Below are 21,757 nucleotides of genomic sequence, written 5' to 3'. Positions count from 1 at the left end.
CCAGTGGAGAGCCACCAAGATGATCAGGGGGTTGGAGAAGTTGATACAGGAAGAAGAGGCTGCTGAAATTGGCTGTGTTCAGCCTAGAGAAGATCTAACCAGTCTTTTAATACCTACAAGGTAGTTACCGGGCAGACAGAGACACTGTCTCACAAGGATGCCTGGTGGTAAGAGAAGGGGCAAAAGAGGGGAATTCCAGCTACATATAAGAAAAATCCTTCACTATAAGAACAATACAAGACAGGAATAGGTTGCCTAGGGAAGTGATAGACTCTCCCGTACTGGAAATACTCAACATTTGGCTTGACAAGGCCCTGGATAACCTAATCTGAGGCCCTACTTTCAATGAAAGATTGAACCAGATGAGCTCCAGATGTCCCTTTCAACCTACGCCATTCTGTGAATCTGTTTCAAATTAAGTAGACAGCAGTGGATTTAATTAGCCTATTTTTATTAACACCTTTAGAACTGGTGTGCTCAAGGGCAGATAATTTCAGAAACATTCCACTGACTGGGTTTTGGGTTTTTTTGCTAGTAAAATCAATCTTTTATGCCTGAAACTGTAAGAGTACTAACATTAATTTTTCTGAACTTTGTGTAATCCTTCTAGTGAACTTGGTTCGTTTCTAGATACCAGCTTCATACCCCTGGGCTTGTTGTGTGGTTTTGTGTCTGAATATAGATTCAAGAATTAATCTGTAGCTAACAACTATCTGGTATGCAAAAAACAAAGTAAAAAAAAATTAAATCTTCTTTTATTTTTTTTTAGGAAAGAGTTCCTGCATATTTGGCAACATCTCCAATACCCACTGAAGACCAGTTTTTTAAAGACACTGACAATCATTTGAAATCAGGTGAAAATGAGAGAACATGTGCAAACTCTGAAATTCCACACCCTGTGGAAACAGAGATGGTATTCACCCCAGGTTCTGTGAAAAAGAAAAAAAGAAGAAGAAAGAAATATAAGCAAGATAGCAGGAAGGAAGATCAGATATCTTCTACTGGGACAGAAGAGATTTTTGAAATGGAAATAAGCTCAGATGATGAAAAAAGTGTTCAACCCCTCAGGTAAACTGTCAGATACTTGCTGACTGCTTTCAGTGTTATCACTGAAAATTTAGAATTTGACTTCTGCCTTTCCTCCATGCAAGTAATGCATGTTTCAATAGTCTCAAAGAAAACTCCAAACCGTTATCTTCCATGTCTTTCAGAATCCTTCAAGTTTGGCCATTTTGTTATGAATATGAAATCCAATTAAGCCCATTCTGGTAGAGAAGTGTTGTCTCTGCTTTAGTATGAGTTTTCAAGGGAGTCTTCAATTTAAGAAGTACCAGAGACATAAGTGCAACAAAAACATTGAATGTCTGTTACCTCACCTGTGACCCGTAAAACACAACAAAGAAAATTTGGATTTTAAAGTGGTTTTTGTATGTCTTGTGGCTTTCTTTGTTCATTTGCCTTATTTTTTCACTGTCATTTTAATGACAATGAATTGTCACTTAGATATTCATTGCTCTGTTTAAGTCTGGAGATGGGTATTTTGCTTAGTTTGAAATTTTTCTTCTTTTTTTCAGTTTAAGAAAAGCAAGGTCTTTGTTCAGCCTTCAGTGTAAGAGTATTAAGACAACAATAACTTGTCATAGTGAAACCATCAAAAATAAAAATAACCATCAAGTACAGGAAGAAAGAAAATACAACTCATGAATTGTTTATTCTTTAATGAATTATTACAAATGCATGAAGAATTTAGGAATGTCACCCTAATAATAGCTGTTTTCATCCAGTGTTTAGAATGCAAACTACTGTTCTAGCAATTATCTTAATTTGACTAGAGATGAATAAAAAATTGTAGGTTTGATTGAAATGTCAAATGTTTAGTCATAGCTGAGCAGACATGGTGTTTCCGTAAAGGTTAGTCTGGTTTTATATTTTGTACCATTTAGAATGAAAGATTGAAAAGGCCACATTTTTTTTACATATTTGTATATGACCAGAAACAGCAGTAGAAATGCATTCTCAGGCAGAGAAGAGTGTTATGATGTGAAAGGAAGATCATTTTGTAAGAGAATGCTGTTTTCTTGTCACTAGCAAGGAGTGAAAAAAATACACTGTAGTAATGGAAGCTCAGAGACAGTACATTTGTGGCTGTGTATCTGTTGGTGGAGTAGTTGTATACAGCCAAAACATAGGGTACTAAGGCAAGAAATAAGATAGGTTGCAATAGGAGTACGCTGTTTTCATAAGGTTTATTTTCACATCCTGTAGGGATGTAAGGTGATATCAGCAGGCTTGTTTTGGTTTGGGTTCAAGATTTTTCTTAGCTATAAATATATGGCTCTGAAAAAGAAAAGAAAGAAAAAAAAAAAAAGGAAACATAACCAACTGTTATTAGATGTAGCTTCAGATTTCAAAGTGAGACTGGGAAAGGGAGGCTGATGTTCCAACAGGAAGGTCAGAAATTCAGCCAGAGGTACCAACATATCATGTCTTATCTACTTCTGTTCTCATAAAGTAGAAAACAAGCTGTTCCCTGTTCCTTGGGAAAATCCAAGCATTTATGCAGCTTTTTAAAAAAACACGTCCTTTGTCGTTCCTAGCTATGATTTAGGTATGTTAGTGGTGCTTGACTTAGCAGGAGGACTGAGATTGCAGAGTGCACAACTCAGAAATTGAGGGTATTATTTCTCCAGTGCTAGACTGTTACAGTTATCTGTCTCTAAAATTTTACATATTTATTTAAGCCATGTATAAAGTGGGTAAGGATGAGAAGTGATAGTGCTGTTTACAAATGTTGCAAAATAAATAGCCTAGAATCGATAACATGACTCGAAGTTGTAAGTTGTAAGTTTTCAATAGTCTTTGACTGCATTTGGATTTTTAACCTTCAGATTTGTTCAGTTACGGATGAAATTTGATGGTTTTGATGCTTCATGTGAACTCATTTGGTTCACATGCAAATAAAATCTGTTCAGTACTACCTGTGTGTCATCTTGCTTTCCTCTGAAGTGATAATATTGAGGACCTCTGTAATATTTTTTATGTAATTTTTTTTTTAAAGAATATCTCTTTCTTTTCTGCATACAGACAAACATAGTATGAAATATTTTTGTCGTAGTTAGCTTGGTTTACAAATACAAAGGACATACAGTCTCTGCAGCTCTCATCGCAAGTCAGGCTGTGATCTGTGAGTTTCATAAGAATACTACTGATGACTAAGAAGAGGAGCTGTGAAGACATTTTTAGAGTTCAGTGTTTAATACAGTCTAGACTGTCTTGCAAATGAAAGATTTGTGCAGATAAGGTGCTGCTGTAACTGCTTGGGGTCTAATAGGCCGTACTGAGTAAGCATGTAAATTCTAAATGTTTATGAAGTTTAATAGATGTCTTGGTTTTGCCTGGGATAAAGTTAGTTTTCTTCCTAGTAGCTGGTACAGTGCTGTGTTTTGGATATAGTATGAGAATAATGTTGATAACAGACCAGTGTGTTAGTTGTTGCTAAGCAGTGCTTAGTCAAGAACTTTTCAGATTCCTATGCTCTGCCAGTAAGGAGGGGCACAAGGAGGATGGAGGGGGGAAGTGGTTGGTCTCTTTTCCCAAGTAAACAGGAGTAGGACAAGAGGTAACAGCCTCAAGCTGCTCCACGGGATGTTTAGATTGGATATTGGTAAAGATTTCTTCACAGAGAGGGCGATCAGGCATTGGAACAGGCTGCTCAGGACGGTGATGGAAGTGTTCAGAAAACATGTAGATGAGGCCCTCTGTGACATGGTTTAATGGTGGTCTTGGCAGTCCCAGGGTAAAGGTTGGACTTGATGATCTTAAAGGTCTTTTCCAACCTAGTTGATTCTATGATTGTAATATTTTATTTCAATTATTAAACTGTTCTTAACCCATGGGTTTTAACTCTTTTTCAGTTCTGCTCCCCATCCCACTCTGAGAGGGCTTGAGAGGCAGAAGCGAGGGAGCAGCTGCATTGTACTTAGTTGCCAGCTGGGTTTAAACCACAACAATAGATAATGTTAAAATCTTTTATTTTCTCCATCCATGAGAGAAATTACTGTTACCATTCCAAAACAAGTCCAGTGCAACTGTGTTGTTAATGGAAGAAAAATACTTTCTTCTTTCTTAATGGCTTAAAATAACGTACATTGCATTTTATACTTAAATTTCAGGCTTATCTTCCTTGTATTCTATCCACTGTATATTCATGATGCCCTTGATCTAACCTCAAAACACGTTGTATTCTGAGAATAGATATTTACTGAGTTAAATTCAGAAAGCTGTAAAAAGATCTGAAGTACCTACGATGGTAATATGCAAAAGGGACTTCTGTGTAAAATAGAGTGCATGCCTGCTCAGTGGGTTTTGCTGTTCATTGGTTTGGTTTGGGGTTTTCTTTTGTTATAGATATTGAGTAGACTTCCAATGCAAAAAAAAACCCCACTGTTCTGGAAAGTGCAGTACTTCTGGATACCTGTAGTTTATGTTTATTTGTAAACTCTTGGGTAAATTCTGAGGTCAGTACCTCAAAAGAGGTACTAGAAAGGTTATGTATAAATTGGTATGTTCATCTTTGGGTTTTAGTAATATTAGCTCACTGTATAGTGTAATATCATTTATGCTATTTTGAATTCTTTGATATTAAATTACTATGTGTCAAGAGTAGTGGTTTTTTAAAGTTGCAGTGATTCGAGTATTAATAATAGTTTTTATACATGTTTTAGGTTATATAAAGGTGTGTTGCAAACGAATTCTTGAAACTATACATTCTTTTTATCTCTGATTTTTAATAACATGTAAGTAACTTTTCTAACTGAATTAGTAACTTGGATTTCTTACAGCTGACTTAATGTCTTGTGTATCTTCACAGAGGATCCTCAAATTCATCACCAAAGGGTGAAGAACAAAAAGAATCTTTGATTTATCACTCAAAGGATCATTACCCCTTATCCGATGGAGACTGGTCCCCCCGGGAGAAGTAAGTCACTTTGTAATGTGAACATAGTGTAATAGTGAATACTTATTAAAAAAAAAAAAGAAATGTGCCTCCTAATTAACCCCCCATGCCCCCTTCAAACATGCCTAACTTTCGTGATATCAAATGCAGCATTTGATACTTACTTGGAACTTTGGGAACTTTTGTCTCCACTGTATGTATTAAACAATATTTGTGTCTTTCTTTTTTCTCCTCAAATGAAAAAAAGAAAACAAACACCTTTCTTGTTAAAATGCATTATTAAAGAAAGAAAATAGAGTTAATAAGACTTCCTTAGGGTTAAGTGTATGGAAAATTACTATGTTTTCTATGAATCACCCTTCACCATCACATAAGCAACACTTGATGTGCCATAAAGCAGAAGTGTTTAGTATGTAAGATTTTGCCAGGTGAAGTAATGCAAATTATTCAAGGTAAAGCTAGGTGCTAAACATGAATCGTATTCTGCTTCAGAACAGGGTATTCGCTAGTTACTGGAGTTCTGTACTGTTCTGATACAACAGTATTAGTTGATTGTGGATTCCTATAAATGACATAATACAGCTAGCTCACCAGTCAGTTTTCAGTTACACTGACTAGTACTTCTGTTTATGCGTTCAAGCTCTTTAGTTTCTGATGTTCATTTTATTATGTTCCTCTTGCAATCAATTTCTAGAATTTTCAAGCCTCACCCTTTGGATTTCACCACTCTTAACATTAATCTGTTTGCATAAGGAAGCATTCTGTCCATATGCAGTACTATTTGAGATAAATTTTGTACTTTTCCCAAACCTTGGATGTAGGGAAGAACTCATATATAGCACATAGGATGATGAGCAGTATCTTGATTCATCTTAACTCTTTGGTGAGTGTCTAGTTTTACAGCTTTTCAGTTTGACTGAGGAATCTGCCTCATAGCAGATGATACATTCACAGTGCCAGTGAGGATTACTGCTGAGCCTTGTCTGATAAGCCATTGTTGCAGTTAGCTGCTCAGTGCACAGATACGTGTCCTTCTGGAACAATAGACGGTAGTGCAGAATAGGAAAAATGAAGCTTCAGTAAATACTTTTTGAAGTGCGTATATTCTCTCTGCTTTGGGTGTTTCCAAGACTGTTCTCAACAGAGTCTGAATGTACCATACCATGCTTGGTGCCTGCTAATTCCCCCAGTGCATAACTTGTTAATGAGCAGAAGCAGTTGTACAGGAAATCCCATTGTTCCTGTGTATGTTTTTGGGTTAACAACCACGTCCTCAATTGTACTTGATGAGATGTAGTCTTCAAATGTTCCCCAAAGGTTTGTGGTTTGTGGCTGGAAAGCAGTCAACAGTGTTTGACCCTGAGGATTGCCATGATGTTGCATGGATTATATCACCTAGAAAATTGTAGCTTAGAGGCTGATATTCCTTTTTAGTTTATGAAACTCTAGCTAACATAGACTAGCAGGCTGTATCTGGGAGATATGATTCATGTCTCTTTTCTTGTTTACATACTTAGAGGGTAGTCTGTCCTAACAACTTGTTTGTGCATCATGTGAGATACCTCTGCTCTTTGTAGTTTGGGTTGTGGTTTTTGTTTGTTTTGTTTGGGGTTTTTTTTGGGGGGTGAGGGTTTGTGGGGTTTTTATTTGTTTTAACAGGAAGCTCTGTGGTATGGATTGCAGTACCACGGAGAACTTGGCAATTTTCCTTTCCCTCTTCAGGGAGGGTGGTTGGGTGTGGGATTGTCTTTCACATGAGCCATCTAGGAGAAGAGAAATTTTGTGTGAAATCATGTCTCCTAGGCCACCAAAGAAAGATTGTATAATGTAGCCATTGTGCAGTCAAAGAGAAATGGGAGGTTTTAATAACTTCCTTTTTGGAGATCTAGTAAAGCTAACTGACTTGTAGTTGAGGTTGGTTGTCTTGCTCTTCAGAACCCTTGCCAGGAGCTAGGGGAAAGATAATAGACTAGGTCTTTTCAATGAGGACTATTCTGTTTGTCCTACCCACTATAATAAAGTCAAAAGCATAACCATCAATTATTTGATACCTGATAACATCAACATTCTTCCTGTTTTAACAAGCAATGTTAGCATGACTAGGCTATTACCACAAGCGTGGACCTTTTGACTGAAGACTTCTCCCTGAGAATGATAATGAAAGACTTACACTTTGGGGGAAGTGGAACAGGCAGGTTCTGTATTCAAACTTTTGCAGGTACTGCTGAATATTAAGAATTAGGCTTAGAAATAGGTTAGTATTTCTGCATGGCTTCCAGTTCACTTGTGATACAGGCAGAACAAATTATTTGGCATATAGGGAAAATGAGTTCATATTCTGCCTGAAAACAAATATGTACATGTATTTTCTCAGTGTGTTTCTTTAAGCCCTTCTAACAGTACAGAAAACATAATGTCTGTAGGAAATTGTTAAAAGAGAACTGAGGGGGATAAATCTCTAAATCATTTCCTTTTTGTGTCCCTGGGTGATGAAAGCTGGAAGTTAACAGTGAGATGATGAATCACCACTGTAGACATGTTTAAATGTCCTGGTATCTTGGATTTTTTGGTGTCTCTCAGTAATATGAGGGATTCTTAGTGTCTGAATTGTGATGAGTTTCGTCTCGTATGATACTGCAAAGCCCTGGCTCCACAAGCCTCCAGGAAGTTTCAAATATGATACTGTATTAGATAGCTAATTCTTGTAGGAATTTTGAAAGGAAATAAAAAAAAATCCATAAATTAAATAGCTGCAGAGGTTACTGGGTATGAGTCAGCAGAGTGCTGCTGCAGCAACAAAAGCAAATGGGATCCTGCGCTGCATCTGCAGGGCTGTTACTAGCAGAGATGGAGATGCGATCATCCCATTCAGTGTTGGTCAAGTCACACCTAGTGTGCTGTGTCCAGTTCTAGTCCCTCCAGTTCGATTTAAATACTGAGGTTTATATATACATTTAAACTAAAACAAAATGAACAAACCCCAAACAACCCAGAATATGCTATGAGTGTCAAAGTGTAAAGAGTGGCATTTTTGTAATATGCAATATAATTGCCCTGTTAAAGGATAGACTTGGACCTGTCTCAACACTAAATGCTACTTCAAAACAAGTAGTTTTCCTCCCTAAGATCATAAAAGCAAAATGATTTCAAAATCACACTTTTCTAGCATTTTGTCCAGTCAGTTCTTCTGGTTTAAAAGTAATGTTGGGTAAAGTGAGTTTCAGAGGTCTGTTTTCTGATTTATGGATAATCACCACTGTAGGAAATACAGGATGGGTTTTAAAAGGTTGTGTAGTCCACATACATCTGGATGAAGTTTTCAGGTCATCTCCCTTCCCTCTCCTGAGTTATCTTGTGAATGTTGTTTTTCCTGCATCAGGAATTGGTGATGTTTTGTCCATTTGTGAGTTAGATTTACAGGATTTTTATTACTCAAGTCTTGGCATACAAAGCTTAAATGCTAAGTTTTTACAGAGGAAAGAAAGGTAATTTCTGTCTTACTTTTAGATAAACTTTTTTGGTTTATTCTGTTTTGCTTGGAAAATGGAACATGGGCTGAGGGGAGAGCTGCACCTACACTGCAGATATAGTGGAGGAATCTGTGTTAGGGTGATAGCTATGTAAGTCCTGTAATGTGATTTTGGTTTTAACCTATTTTCTTACTGTCTGAAAACCCTGCTGGGCTTCTTGCCATGTTGCCAAATAATTGAAGCTCTGTTAAGCTGTAGAAAACTCTACCAACAGTAGCTGCACAACAAATGCATTTTAAACACTGTAGCACTTTTTTTTTCTTGTTCTTGTTGATTTGCTAGCCCTTTCTCTGAGCCAGTCTGCCCGAAAAGTGATTCAGAACTAGAAGTTAAACCTGCTGAGAGCTTGCTCAGATCTGAATCTCACATGGAATGGACATGGGGAGGATTCCCAGAATCAACCAAGGTAAATTTATGTGTTGTCTCTAACTTTATGAACTGAGTTTTGGCATATCTAAAATTGTGTCCTAAGAGAAGTTTGGAAATTCGCTGCTGCTGTCTGAAACAGGAAAGTAGCACCCCCTTGTGGCTGACACATAGTCGTATTTGTGGAGTTCAAAAGCTCGTCAGCAAATTCCAGAAAACCCAGGATAAAAATCTGATGTTTTTGAATTTTGAGTGAGAAACAGAAGAAAGCAACTTTAGAAATTAATTTCCTTTGTTTTAGGCTATTTTATAGTTCATTCCAGAGGAATTGTTGCCTTGATAGAGTAAATTTGTATCTAACAGCTGGTGACAGTAGCCCTTCTATGTCCACATTTATGGGGTTTTTTTGCTGTTCTTTGTTTTGATCAAGTCAGCACTTCCTCTATGCCTGTTTCTTTACTGGACTTGTTAATAAGCTAGTATGAAGCTTTTATTGCAGGGAACTTTACTAATTAGGTGAGACATAGTTTATGTTGCTAAAATACATGTTTGCATTCTTACCCAGGTTACTTGTCACCAGGACTTGTACCAGGAGTACAAGTTTAATGTTTAGACCAGAATAAAACAAATACGTGAAATGAGAGGATTTGAGTAGAGTTTTGTTTTTCAGATAAGCAAGAAAGAGAAACTGGATCATCCCAGAACAGCTACCATTACTCCATCAGAGAAGACTCATTTTAGGGTCATCCTCAGCTCTGATGAAGTTGAAGATGATGATGATGTGAAAGATTCTGTCTGTACAGTGCTGAAACCTGAGCCAAGAACTCATCCTCTGCTTAAGCAGGTGGATGTTAAAGATTCTCTTGCTTCTGCAATCACAGAACCGCAAGACCCATTTCCATTAGATGCTGATCATCATTCCAGACTGTTGGTGGACCCTTTACCAGAAACAAAGCCAACAGCAAAAACTGACTCTCCTTCAAAAAAGAAAGGTATATAATAAAGCTATTGATTCTTTCTTTCAGTATAATCTACTAAATTTAAGGCCATAGTGGGAAAAATATAAATATGCCTTTTCAATTTTTCCTATTTAAAGTCTTATCTGATTAAAACTATATATAAAACTATAATTAAGCTCTTGGATTTATAAATGCCACAAGTAAGTCTGAATCATCCACAAATATGTTTGTATTTAATGTGTCTGGATAGCTTCATCTGAGTAATCTTAATTGTTGAAATTAACAGGGGTGCACAAACGAAGTCATCATCAGGGGCCTGATGATATTTACTTGGAGGACCTAAAGGCTTTGGAACCTGAAGTTGCGGCACTCTACTTTCCCAAAAGGTAATTTTGAACTAAGAGTCTATGGGCCTGGGGTTATATTGCAGTTGCACTATGTGACTTACTGTTATATAGGTATCATTTAGGTATTTGTTTATTTCCCATTGTGAAAATCTCTTTCTGATTTGACAAGAAACACATTTAAAGACTATGTGTGAGGTCATTACTGAGAGTCTTCATCTTTGTAGAACTTGTATGTTCTGCAAACATAGAGGGGGAGTAAGTTTAAACTGCACATTACCTTTCCACTAGTACTCTCTTTTGCTATATTGCTAGCTCTAGATAAGCACACATAAATTTTTTTAATTGCATTCCTTGTACATCCCTTCTAACTTCTTTTTTTTTCTTTTTTAATATCAAAAATGTCCCAACATAAAAAAATTCCACAAAGTCTTTATGCAAGGCTGCGCAGTCTCAAAATTCACTTGTTTGGTTTCCTTTAATGAAATTGAAGCATTTTATACTCCTAAAATGCTCTCAAAAAAGAACAACTTTTACAAGTAACTTTTTACAAAGACAGACCTTTGTAAATATACAGCTTGATAAGGAAGAAGTGTCTATTGGTTTATGTTAAAACTAAAATTGTAAGTTTTTCAGTACTTATTACTTTACTTGGGATCAAACTAATAACTAACGTTAGATGACTGATTTTTTTTCTTTTTTTTTTCTTTTTTTTTCTTTAAAAGACCACCTTTGTTTTCTGTTGTACTTCTTCCAAGCAGAGTGTTTTAAAAACATCAAGCAGTGTCCTTTTTCCTTTTATTCTTATTCTACAACTTTCTGGTAAAGATTGAGGAGCACAGTATTGTTCTGCAAAAATAGAACGTAAAGGAGCTTTTTCTTATTTAAATCCAGTTTTGTTTCAGGCAAGATAAATATAATTATTTCCCTATTTAAGGGAATGTTAGGAGAACTGGAAACTGTCAATCTGCCAGTATTATGAAGGGTTGCGGGGGTGTGCTTGTGTCTGGTTTTTGGTTGGTTGGTTTTAAATTTGTGTTGTAAAATGGTGTAGCACTAAAAAGAAATGCAACAGCAAGAAATTCTTCACATGCTGTAGGAAAATAGCTTTTGCAACTATGTCTTCTGTTTTGTTTTGTTTTTTTTTTTTTTTTTTTTTTAAGTGAAATGCTTAAGGAAAACATAGACTTCTGTGTTTGTTTTCTAGTGATTCTGATCCAGGCTTCAGACAGTGGACAGAGTCAGATACCCTTTCCGGTTCGCAGTCACCCCAATCAGTAGGAAGTGCTGCTGCTGACAGTGGTACAGAGTGCATGTCTGACTCTGCTATGGACTTGCCTGATGTTACACTTTCACTTTGTGGAGGTCTCAATGAAAATGGAGAGATTTCTAAAGGTACGTGAAAGACTAAAACGTAACCACTAATAAAGCCCATTAAATGATTTGGCTTCCATGCTCTCATTTCAGCCTGGCAAACCTTTGGCCTATTATTATGCTCATGTTGAGAAAAGGAAATGGATAATCTTTGATTTTCTAAAATTCCCAAGAAGAGGTAGCAGAATTTAACCCCAAATTAATCAAGAGCATTTGATGTCTTGAGAAGCTTTTTGTTTCCTTTTTTGCACTACGTACTGCATATCCGACCAACCATTCTTTCTGGGTGCAATTACTTCCTTAGTCCTGTATAAATCTGAACAACTCATATTCTTTCCAATTGCCTGATAACATTTTTTTTTTTTAAGAGATTAAAAAACCCTGACTATTGTGATGTGCTACCTTCTCCTCTGCTCTATTTTTTGTGTCCTAAATATTTGTTAACCTTTAGATTTTTTTACAATTGATACTTTTCTCTTAATGCTCTGGTTAATCTTAATACTGAAACTGTATTCATTATCTTCATGAACATGTACTGCAACATTTTTAGTATTACTGTTTTTATGGTCATCCAGTCTCTAATGCATCCAGTGGAAATTAAATGCTTATTCATAAAGGCTCAGAACAGCTCTCTTGGTGATGTGGTGGTAGTATTGGATTTCCTTTGAAAAACTTATGTCTTCTTTGTAGGGGTCTTAACACTAAATAAGAATTTCTGCAAACTTGTATAGTCACTAGTCATGAAGCTATTAGGATTCAGTGATTAAACAAACCTGAAAAGCTGACAACATCCTTCCCCCTTTTAGTGTAGTATGTAGGCCATTTACCTGCCACAATAATTTTTACAGCAAGCATGGCTCTCTTTCCAGCCTGTGAATTGAACTAGTTGCTACCTCCTCATCATCTTCCCTCTTCTCATTTCTTAATTCTCATCACTGTGACTGTTGAAGTGGTACGAGGCTTTTCCTCTTACTAAGGAAAAAGTCACAAGACTCTTGACAGGAGTTAGCATATTGAAATGGTGTTGCAAGATCAGCAAAGACTCTGAAATGACAGAAGGTATTTTCCTAGATACAAATGAATTGGACATCTTGGGATTTATATTCTAATTTTTAATTAAAATCTGTTTCTATTGCAGAAAAATTCATGGAACATATTATTACTTATCATGAATTTGCTGAAAACCCTGGACTCATAGACAATCCTAATTTGGTAATACGGATTTATAACAGGTAAATTCTCTGTTTCATGTAATTAGATCAAATAAGACCTCATTTAAAATCTACCCCTTAAAGTGAGTGCATTTCTCAGCTTCCGTTGCAGTTTGTTTTTTTGATGAATCTGTTTCTCAGTCTCAAAGTGAATTATTTTGAACTAAAGATTTGCGTTAAATTTAGCTTTAACTGAAGTGAGGGATTTTTTTTCGGGTTTGTTTTTGTTTGGTTTTTTTTTTTCCAGCAATTCCACTAATATTGAATGGTATATATTAAAATAACTCTGCTTGCAGAAAACTTTAGTTGTTGGCAGTAAATACATATTTTTATCAACAAAAGGGTAGTTTGTATACTGATATTTATTGACCTTTGGTCAGGTTTTGTAATATCTTAACAATAACATATTTTGAAACAGGTATTATAACTGGGCATTGGCTGCTCCAATGATCCTGAGTCTGCAGGTGTTTCAGAAGAGCTTGCCTAAGGTAAGTAGATACCGGTATAATCCTTTTAAGATACTGTATGTAGTAACATATGATTATCTCTTTATTTTGTTTTTCTATACAAATTAAAAACATGCCTAATTTTTCAGGCTACTGTTGAGTCTTGGGTCAAAGAAAAGATGCCAAAGAAGTCTGGAAGGTGGTGGTTCTGGCGCAAGAGAGAAAGCATGACTAAACAGGTAACTGAGACTTACCTGGGTTCTTTTTTTTCTTTCCTTAGCTGTTAAAAGATGGTGATTTGTCAGAAATACTTCAGAATGCTGATTACATAGCCAGCTGAAAGTTACTCAGTATTGCAGTGGCTGTAGCTGCTTCTGTATATTTGGGCTTTATATAATGCCACACCTTTATTTGCTATTACCAGTTGCTTCAACAGAATTTATTGTATTCGGCTGTTGCACTATACACTTAAAATTCTTTCTTCTAAGGTATAAGCTATTGTTAGAGCTACTCCTCAGTCACTGCAGTGTGTTTTAGGAATGTACATGCAAATAAATAAGTAGGTGCTGTACTGCATAATAGATGTTATGCTGAGACATCCCATTTTAGACTTGGGCTTTCTAAACCTTAAGTTTGTTCCTTAAATTTGCTCCCCTCCCCACCCCCAAGTGAATCTTACAAGCTTAGAGGTTGACAGCTCCTTTAATGCTAAATTCATCATGTTAAACTAGCAGTTTCAACTGCTGGCGTGCAGAGCTTTGTTTCCTGAAATTGAAAAAAAAAGCTTTAATGGATTATTTCTACATAAGCATCCTTGTATTAAATAATCTACGGAATGAGCAATTCTGAGACTTAATAAAGTTTATGTACTATATTGATATCTATTTGCTGAAGTGTGAACTGTAAATTCACTTGGATCAGCTTAAAATACTTAAAATGTTTATATGGTTTTTATTATCATGTTGCTTTAGATACCAGAGGCAAAAGAGGGGAAAACTGAGGCGCAAAGAGCAAACGAACTGCCAGCAACTATAAAAGAGCAAGTTAATAGTAGGTGTGTTCCTGCCTGAAGACTATTTAGTGGACTGAATAGTGTCTTTTTTTTTTTTCTTTTTTTCTTTTTTAATGAAGAATTCATTTTCCTCTAAACTACTGAAGAGGAGCCAAACGTGCTTAGCAAACAATTCAGCAAAATAGTGTGGCAGCAAACATTGTAGGAACTACAAATGCACTACAATTATTTCCTAAATCCTATTGTGTTTACTTTTTAAATAGTAACATAACTGACAGAACAACAAGACATATATGGTAACCTTCAGCAGTGGGGCACTACTCTGTAAATACAGTGGTATTGTTTCTGAGATAGATACTGTTTGTTGTTCTTTTTTTTTTTCCCTTGTAAAAGCCTAATATTGTGTGAATAATATAAACCATGTGCAATTTTTTGTAACATAAAATAATTGAAACAATAAAATAGTATTAATTACAGTGCACAAGTTGCCCAAGATTGTGGTTGATAGTTAACAGTATTTAGCTCAAAACTGTCCCAGTTTAGGTAATTTCTTGTGCATATTCATATCTTCCCATGATTTTATGAAGATACTAGTGAATGTTGTTGGTGTCTGAAGGATTTAAAAAAACTAAATAGATTGTGATTTAATGCTTCAGAGAAATTAAATGCTGCTTTTAATCTTGAAATCTCTAATCAGCAGAAAAAATAAGTCTGTGAATAACCTTAAAAGGTGAGCTACTGGGCTAACTTATCACCCACAGTTTAAACTATGTAGTAACTGTGGCAGCTTTTTTAAAGAACAAAACACTGTTACTCATTCAGTATGCCTTTTCACCTGCAGTTTACCTAATTCATCAACACAGTATTAGTGACCACTTGACACTTTGTCTTTACTAAACCCATCATGTGTGGAGCCAGGTAGTAATAGTGACATTTAGAGCTCCACCAATACTAGCATGCCTTACGAGTCTCACTTGCTTATTGGCATATACTAGCTTTATCTGGGCATTCACTAGACCATGGACTTTGTTAATCTGTGCTATTAGGCTAGCTGCAAATCCTCAGCATAAGCAGAAATTAGTCTTGCATAGGAATCTTAAACTATTAAAGAAGGATTTTCTGTAGCTTACGTTCATTCTGGTTAATGTCATGTTAGACCTCCAGAAGATGACTCTTCTAGTGATGAAGCATCACAGGAGTTGAAGGAATCCCTGAAAATAGATTCTCCCCCAGTAGAGCATCCAACCCATGGGAACATTACATCTTATAAGAAGTCACTTAGACTGTCTTCGGACCAAATAGTGAGTGGCATGACTTTCTTTTACATAGGATGCTTCATAACTTCACTCTCATTGTAAGAGTTGTGCTTTTTCGTGGTTTGGGTTTTTTTAATTTCTTTAGAAGAGACATGTAAGTACATCTAACAAAGTAAAAAATCTTTGTGTTACTTTTCTAGCAGTAGCAAAAAGGAATGGATAAATTTAAAATTTGAAAAGAAATTTAAAGTATTTTCCTATGCTCGTGTGAGCAGCTGCAGGGAATTTTAGATTAGTCTTTTTCTGTTGTGTGTTTTAAGAATCTGTGTTTATAAGAAGTTATTTGGTTTTTTTAATCCAAAGTTCTATAACCAAACTTCTATATAAAGATGTTGCAAAAAGTGACATTTTTGGCTTCTGCCATTTGGATATTCTGGGATCTGAACAGTCTAATAATGTACATTTGAAATTGTATGCAGTTTATTCATTTCAGTCTAACTTACAGGTTAGTTCTGCTACTGTCTAAATGGATGATCTTTATCAGGGAAGAATTTTGAGGAAAGCATCCACTAAGTAGAAGATACTGTTGCATGCTATAGCAAACTGGGAGTTCCATTTGATAGTACTCTAAGTCTCCTGCAATACCAAGAATTACAGTAGCAGAGATTTAAATAACTGCTGCTGTAAGCAGATATAGGAGCTATGGACAAATACATGTGTCCAGACTACAAAACAGACCTTGACAGCAAAGCTGTGTCAGCATTAAATCATGGTTTACTTTTTGATGAGTTAATCAAAATGGACGAGGAACAGCATATGAGCCATTTTCTGCAGCTCATTTATGATTATAAAAATTTTATAGTGAGAGCAACTTACATTTTCAATTATTTTGTTTTATTCTGAAGGCAAAGTTGAAGCTCAGAGATGGCCCTAATGATGTTGTATTTAGTATTACAACTCAGTATCAAGGGACTTGCCGTTGTGCAGGAACAATTTATCTCTGGAACTGGAATGATAAAATCATCATATCAGACATTGATGGAACAATAACCAAGTAAATATCCTTTTTTTTTATTATTGGTGGGTTTTTTTTTTTTTAAATCTTGCTTTATTGATCCTATACTGGTCTTCAAAATAAGATAAAGAAACTTCATTTAAGAAAACTGCTAAATAAATATTCATTAACAGTCATGGAAAAAAACCCAAACTTGTTGCTTTGATTTGAATTTGTACTTGCATTTACAGCAGACTAGAAAATGTCTTTTAAAAGGTGATAATGTTCATCATGTGACTGCTGCCCTTTCAGTTAGACTTCTCCAGATTTAGCAGCTGCAGGTTAACTTGTGAACTGACTTGTGCTGTATTGCACCAATTGCTCTGTCTGGAGTAGTTACTAATTCTCTTTTAAAATCATTAGGACCTTCTGCAGAGATACTTCTGTAAATACTCATTATGATATTCATTAGTGGTTGTCTTTACCAAAACTCAGATCCTTAGCATCAGCTATCTGATTTCACTTTTAGGTCTGATGCTTTAGGACATATCCTCCCTCATCTTGGCAAGGACTGGACTCATCAGGGCATTGCAAAACTCTATCATTCCATAAATGAGTAAGTATGTAATCTATGAAACATTCAGGGTTTTCTGGAATCCAGGAATTAATGGGCAGGTAATTGGATTGTTGTTAATAATTATGCAATTTACTACAATTTTTGGTCTAAATGCTGGGAAGTGAGCTACTTCTGTCATTTACTATCAAAACTAAGTTGTTTTCTCAGGTGTGTATTTTTACAGGAATGGAAGCCACAACTTTCACTAGTTCCCTTCTCAAATGTTTGATTGAGCATTTTAGTTCATAAAAACCGTAATATTGTGACTACAAAAGAGAACCATAATAGCAATAATTCAGTCACTCATGCGTATGTGCATTTCCACCAACTTGAGTTGATCACAAAGCCTATTACGAACATGGAACAGTGTAAATTCAAACCTAAACTATGTCCTTCCAATACATAAATATTTTATGTTTTAACGTGTTTGCTACCAAACTCAAGTGAATGCTCCTTAGGATAGATTTTGTTCTGACATAAGCGTAACTGACAACTTGTCACTGCCACAAAAGGAAGGTTGGTGGCCTGGCTCAAGTTTTCTGTCACTTTGTGCTTCTGACATAAGCTGACACAGTTCAATAGAAAGGTAATTCAGCAAAATGTCAATTTCGTCTTACCTCTCTGGGTTAGTCAACTGAATGGGCTGACCTTGTGATGTGCAAAAACCTACAGAAGCAGCCCATGTACCTTCCCTTTTGCAGCAGTGGTGAGGTGTTTGCTCAGTTCAGAAGTGTTACAAACTGCATCCTTACATAAATGTAGTGTTCATCAAAGAGGTATATAGCCTTACAATATTTATGTCCGGTAACTTAAACCTACATACTTCCTCCCATTTCAGATTTGGTCCTTTGCTTAGCAGACTTTTTTCCAGAAGTGTAGTGATGTGATGCCAAAAATAATACTTATTATTGAGGAGGATCACAGGATGATCAACTATTAAACACTTCATGATCTACTTAAAAGTGTAGTAGTCTTTCTTTCCACAAAACTATTTGGGTTTTAGAATCCACAACGATTGGTGGCCTTCATTCTCTGACTAAATTTTGTCTGTGGTCCGTTGCAGTCCACGGGAGATAACCTATACTTTTTTCTTTGCGCATAACAGAAGAGTGATTCTGGAATTATTTGCCAAATTGAATCAAGCCTTTTGTGTATGCAGTAACTGTGTACAAATCTGTGTAGCAAATGAACCAGCAAAGTCTACAGGAAAACTTTAGGGGCTTGATGAATATTTCTTGCTAACCATCCTTCACTCTGTGCTACAAATTCTGATAATAACCTAAGTTGTTATTTCTTTTCTAGAAATGGCTACAAGTTTCTGTACTGTTCCGCCCGTGCCATTGGGATGGCAGATATGACCAGAGGATACCTACATTGGGTGAATGACAAAGGAACAATTCTCCCCAGGGGCCCTCTCATGTTGTCCCCTAGCAGTTTGTTTTCTGCCTTTCATAGGTAAGCATGTGGGATTTCATATGTCCATTCCCTCCCCACTTCAGAGAAAAAAGCAGATTAAAAAGATTTGGCATGCTAACAATTACAGCTGGAACCAGACTTAACACTGTGCTAGATTGGCTGCTGAGACTTGATGTCCCCCTAGTGATCATTTATAAGCTATTTATTTTGTCTGAATTTCAGTTTTAGTATACTTCTGTTTCTGTAGGCATGTGAGAAGTGGCTACAAGACACAAAATGTCAGTCATAAAACAGCAAAACAGCTCATTTTCCTGTTTTTTCATTCCTCCAGTCCATGACTGATTAATATTAGTTTCTATTTATATCAGTAAAATTCTGTCTTTTCAAGTATAGCTGCAAAGATTGTAATGCAGTGCTACTGTGTCAGGTAGAGGGAAAAGAAAAAAGGGTGGGGAGTATAGACTGTCATACTAAATGATCTTGTGATATCAGGAGTGCTTCATATATGACTACTTAAAAAGCAATATGGAGTTTAGCTGTGGTTCAACTTGGTTGCTCTTTTGAACCAGCCATAGTCTACCCTGTTGATGGGAAGAGCTAATAGGGGAAAAGTCTCTTTGATTTTGCTTTTTTTTTCCCGTAACAACACCTGATTCATGGCTAGCAATGACAGCAACTTCCATTGGGTTCACTAACTGGCCTTCTGCATTCTGTTGTCAGAGACAGGAGTTGTAACAAGCTTATGTGTACTTGATTAGGTCCTCTGGTTCAGATAGTCATCTACAGCAAAAGCAGTTCACAAATGGCATTCACAGATGGGAATTTCATCCCATTTACTTAGCCGATGAACAGGTTATTTACCTATTTTGTACTATGGATGTTGGAAAACAGCGAATATTTTATTGTCTCTTGCATCATTCTTTAAAAACTACTGACCAATGTCTATATAACTAGCAATGCTACCAACAAGAAGCAATGGGAATATAAATACTGGATAAATGGGGGAAGGATGATATCCTCTATCAAGTCATGATTTAGAATTTAACTGTTGAAATTTTATTTTAGGGAAGTGATAGAAAAGAAGCCTGAAAAGTTCAAAATCGAATGTTTGAATGATATCAAGAATTTGTTTGCTCCCAGTAAACAGCCTTTCTATGCTGCTTTTGGAAACAGGCCCAATGTAAGTCTGCCCCTTTCTAATTGAAGGGTTAAAATGCATGAAGTACTTGGGAAGCAAAAGAAATAGGCTTTTCTTTTTGTGTTTATTTAAATTTTAATAAGGAAATGGGACACTTGGTGCTTTTAGGGGTCTGGTCAGGAAAACCCACATGCAGATACCTTAAATAAAAGCTGCTAGAACTGCTTGTATGAGAAAGGTTACAAAGATGTGTTCATACTCTTAGAATTTTACTAAATATATGATACTTTTCCATATTCTTTTTCAGCAGTTTTGGCAACTTTCTAACCTAAGGATATTAATTCAGTGCTCCTCGGTCTTGAATCCCTTTTCCTATCCTACAGTTCCTGTATTTTCTCTGCAGCTCAATGCTATTGTAATTAATTAAGCTAGAGAGAGAGAGAGGGTATTGTAAGAAGAATGTTGTCACAAGAAATGGTATTGTGTGGTACAGATTTTGTGTGTGTTTGTGGTCCCAGGCGTGGGAATACGAATTAAGCATTTTGGGGCAGAGGGAATATTTTGTTCTGGTGTGTGTATGTTTGGTGGTTTTTTGTTTGTTTTGGGTTTTTTGGCTGTTGTTGGGGGGGGTGTTTAAGGGGCAGTTTTACCATAAGCTTTTAGGATCAGCTTTTTTTGTTTGTTATATTGCATTCAATGAGGAAATCCTGAAGCATGTGCTTTTGTTCATGCTTTTTGCAGGATGTGTATGCCTACATGCAAGTGGGAGTTCCAGACTGCAGAATATTTACTGTGAATCCAAAGGGTGAACTGATCCAAGAACGGACTAAGGGAAACAAATCTTCGTAAGATCACTTTTATTATTTCAGCTAAAGAAAGTATTTAGAAATGAGATTACAGAATAATTGCATTTGTGACCATGATGATTCAATCTCCTGTTACATATGACATGTGAAAATCTTGTAGCTTTGGATACTTAACTGAAACTTTTCAAGAAAAGTAAACTGTCAGAAGTGGTGCCTTATTTGACTATATTCAGCTATAGCTTTCTGGTCTAGACTTCTAAAGCTCCTTTTTGGCAACAGCTGAACAGTGACTAGACTGTTAAATAACAGTCTTTCTTCTTTTTTAATATAGGTATTACAGACTAAGTGAGCTTGTGGAATATGTGTTCCCACTGCTTAATAAAGAACAGAGTTCTGCATTTCCATGCCCAGAATTCAGCTCCTTTTGCTACTGGAGAGAGCCTCTTCCTGACCTTAACATGGACGACCTGGCCTGAAAAACACTTCTCACCTAGAGATGGAATTTCATATTCAGCTACTCAACTTCAGTTTAAATGTGAAGAACTTTCTTAACGAAGATGCTAATTTATATACTGGTACCATAAGTCTTACTAAAGAAATCACTTTAACTCCGTTGGTTTAAAACAAAGAAAATGCAAAGCTACTGTCTTTTTTTTTTTTTTTGGTTGGTTGGTTGGGTTTTTTAAAAGTTTGTTTCTTTCTTTGTTGCTTGTCTTTGTATACCTGTTCTAAGGTGCTTGAGATTGGCCTGTCAGTCATTGATGGTCATGGTACCCAAGTGCTTCAGGGCAACTAAATGCTGAGGTAAACTATGACTTTGCATTTTCATCAATACAGACCTTATTGTAAACGTAGATTTTTTTATTTTTTTTTTTAATTAGTCTTAATAGTATGTTTTCTAAAATGAAGCCAAAAAGTGTATGGAAACTGCCAAATAGAATGTCAGACCTACTAATAAAGTGTGGTCTAATGTTCAGATGGGTAATTAGGCCATTTTTTGAAAGGAGCCAGAACCTAAGACTAGTGTGCTCTTTCTCAGCTAAAATACAGAAAATGTGTAGACATTACTAGCCTGACAGACTCTGGAGACATGAAATTTCTCTTTAAATGTAAATATGCCTTTTGTCAGATGTACAAGGCTGTGCTTGTACAACTCACACTCAGACTAACTCTGCTTACTAATTTTTTTACATGCAATGTTTCAACTATTTCATGAGCTTGTTAAGACAAAAGTTGTCTTCAGATACTTGTATGGCTTTTGTTGTTTTCAGGCTGCATGTTGTCATGTTCAATTTCCATCAAGAAAAATCTTGAACATTTCTGTAAGAGTTG

The 21,757-nt window shown here is 36.1% G+C and overlaps 1 protein-coding gene across 3 annotated transcripts in view; it reads left to right on the top strand.

Annotated features, from left to right (window-relative positions):
• The window catches only part of LPIN2 (lipin 2), a 30,557-nt gene extending 9,202 nt beyond the window's left edge, over window positions 1-21,355 (top strand). For 2 of the 3 annotated variants that reach the window (XM_010022297.1, XM_010022298.1), the window contains 17 exons: window positions 770-1,068; window positions 4,871-4,978; window positions 8,770-8,893; window positions 9,524-9,845; window positions 10,099-10,198; window positions 11,364-11,551; window positions 12,669-12,762; window positions 13,160-13,229; window positions 13,337-13,426; window positions 14,159-14,241; window positions 15,356-15,500; window positions 16,361-16,509; window positions 16,979-17,065; window positions 18,368-18,520; window positions 19,547-19,661; window positions 20,361-20,464; window positions 20,757-21,355. In XM_010022297.1, coding sequence (XP_010020599.1) covers window positions 770-1,068; window positions 4,871-4,978; window positions 8,770-8,893; window positions 9,524-9,845; window positions 10,099-10,198; window positions 11,364-11,551; window positions 12,669-12,762; window positions 13,160-13,229; window positions 13,337-13,426; window positions 14,159-14,241; window positions 15,356-15,500; window positions 16,361-16,509; window positions 16,979-17,065; window positions 18,368-18,520; window positions 19,547-19,661; window positions 20,361-20,464; window positions 20,757-20,901 — 2,376 coding nt within the window. In that variant the 3' untranslated portion in view covers window positions 20,902-21,355. The remainder of the gene's footprint in view (window positions 1-769; window positions 1,069-4,870; window positions 4,979-8,769; window positions 8,894-9,523; window positions 9,846-10,098; window positions 10,199-11,363; window positions 11,552-12,668; window positions 12,763-13,159; window positions 13,230-13,336; window positions 13,427-14,158; window positions 14,242-15,355; window positions 15,501-16,360; window positions 16,510-16,978; window positions 17,066-18,367; window positions 18,521-19,546; window positions 19,662-20,360; window positions 20,465-20,756) is intronic. The other variant, XM_010022299.1, reaches the window with a different exon arrangement.
• The last annotated feature ends 402 nt before the right edge of the window (window positions 21,356-21,757 follow it).

This window comes from Nestor notabilis, unplaced genomic scaffold (genome assembly GCF_000696875.1).
Source record: "Nestor notabilis isolate BGI_N333 unplaced genomic scaffold, ASM69687v1 scaffold13049, whole genome shotgun sequence".
NCBI classification, from domain to species: domain Eukaryota; kingdom Metazoa; phylum Chordata; class Aves; order Psittaciformes; family Psittacidae; genus Nestor; species Nestor notabilis.
The sequence above is the reverse complement of the archived record's forward strand: the minus strand, read 5'-3'. Positions and strand labels throughout refer to the sequence as shown.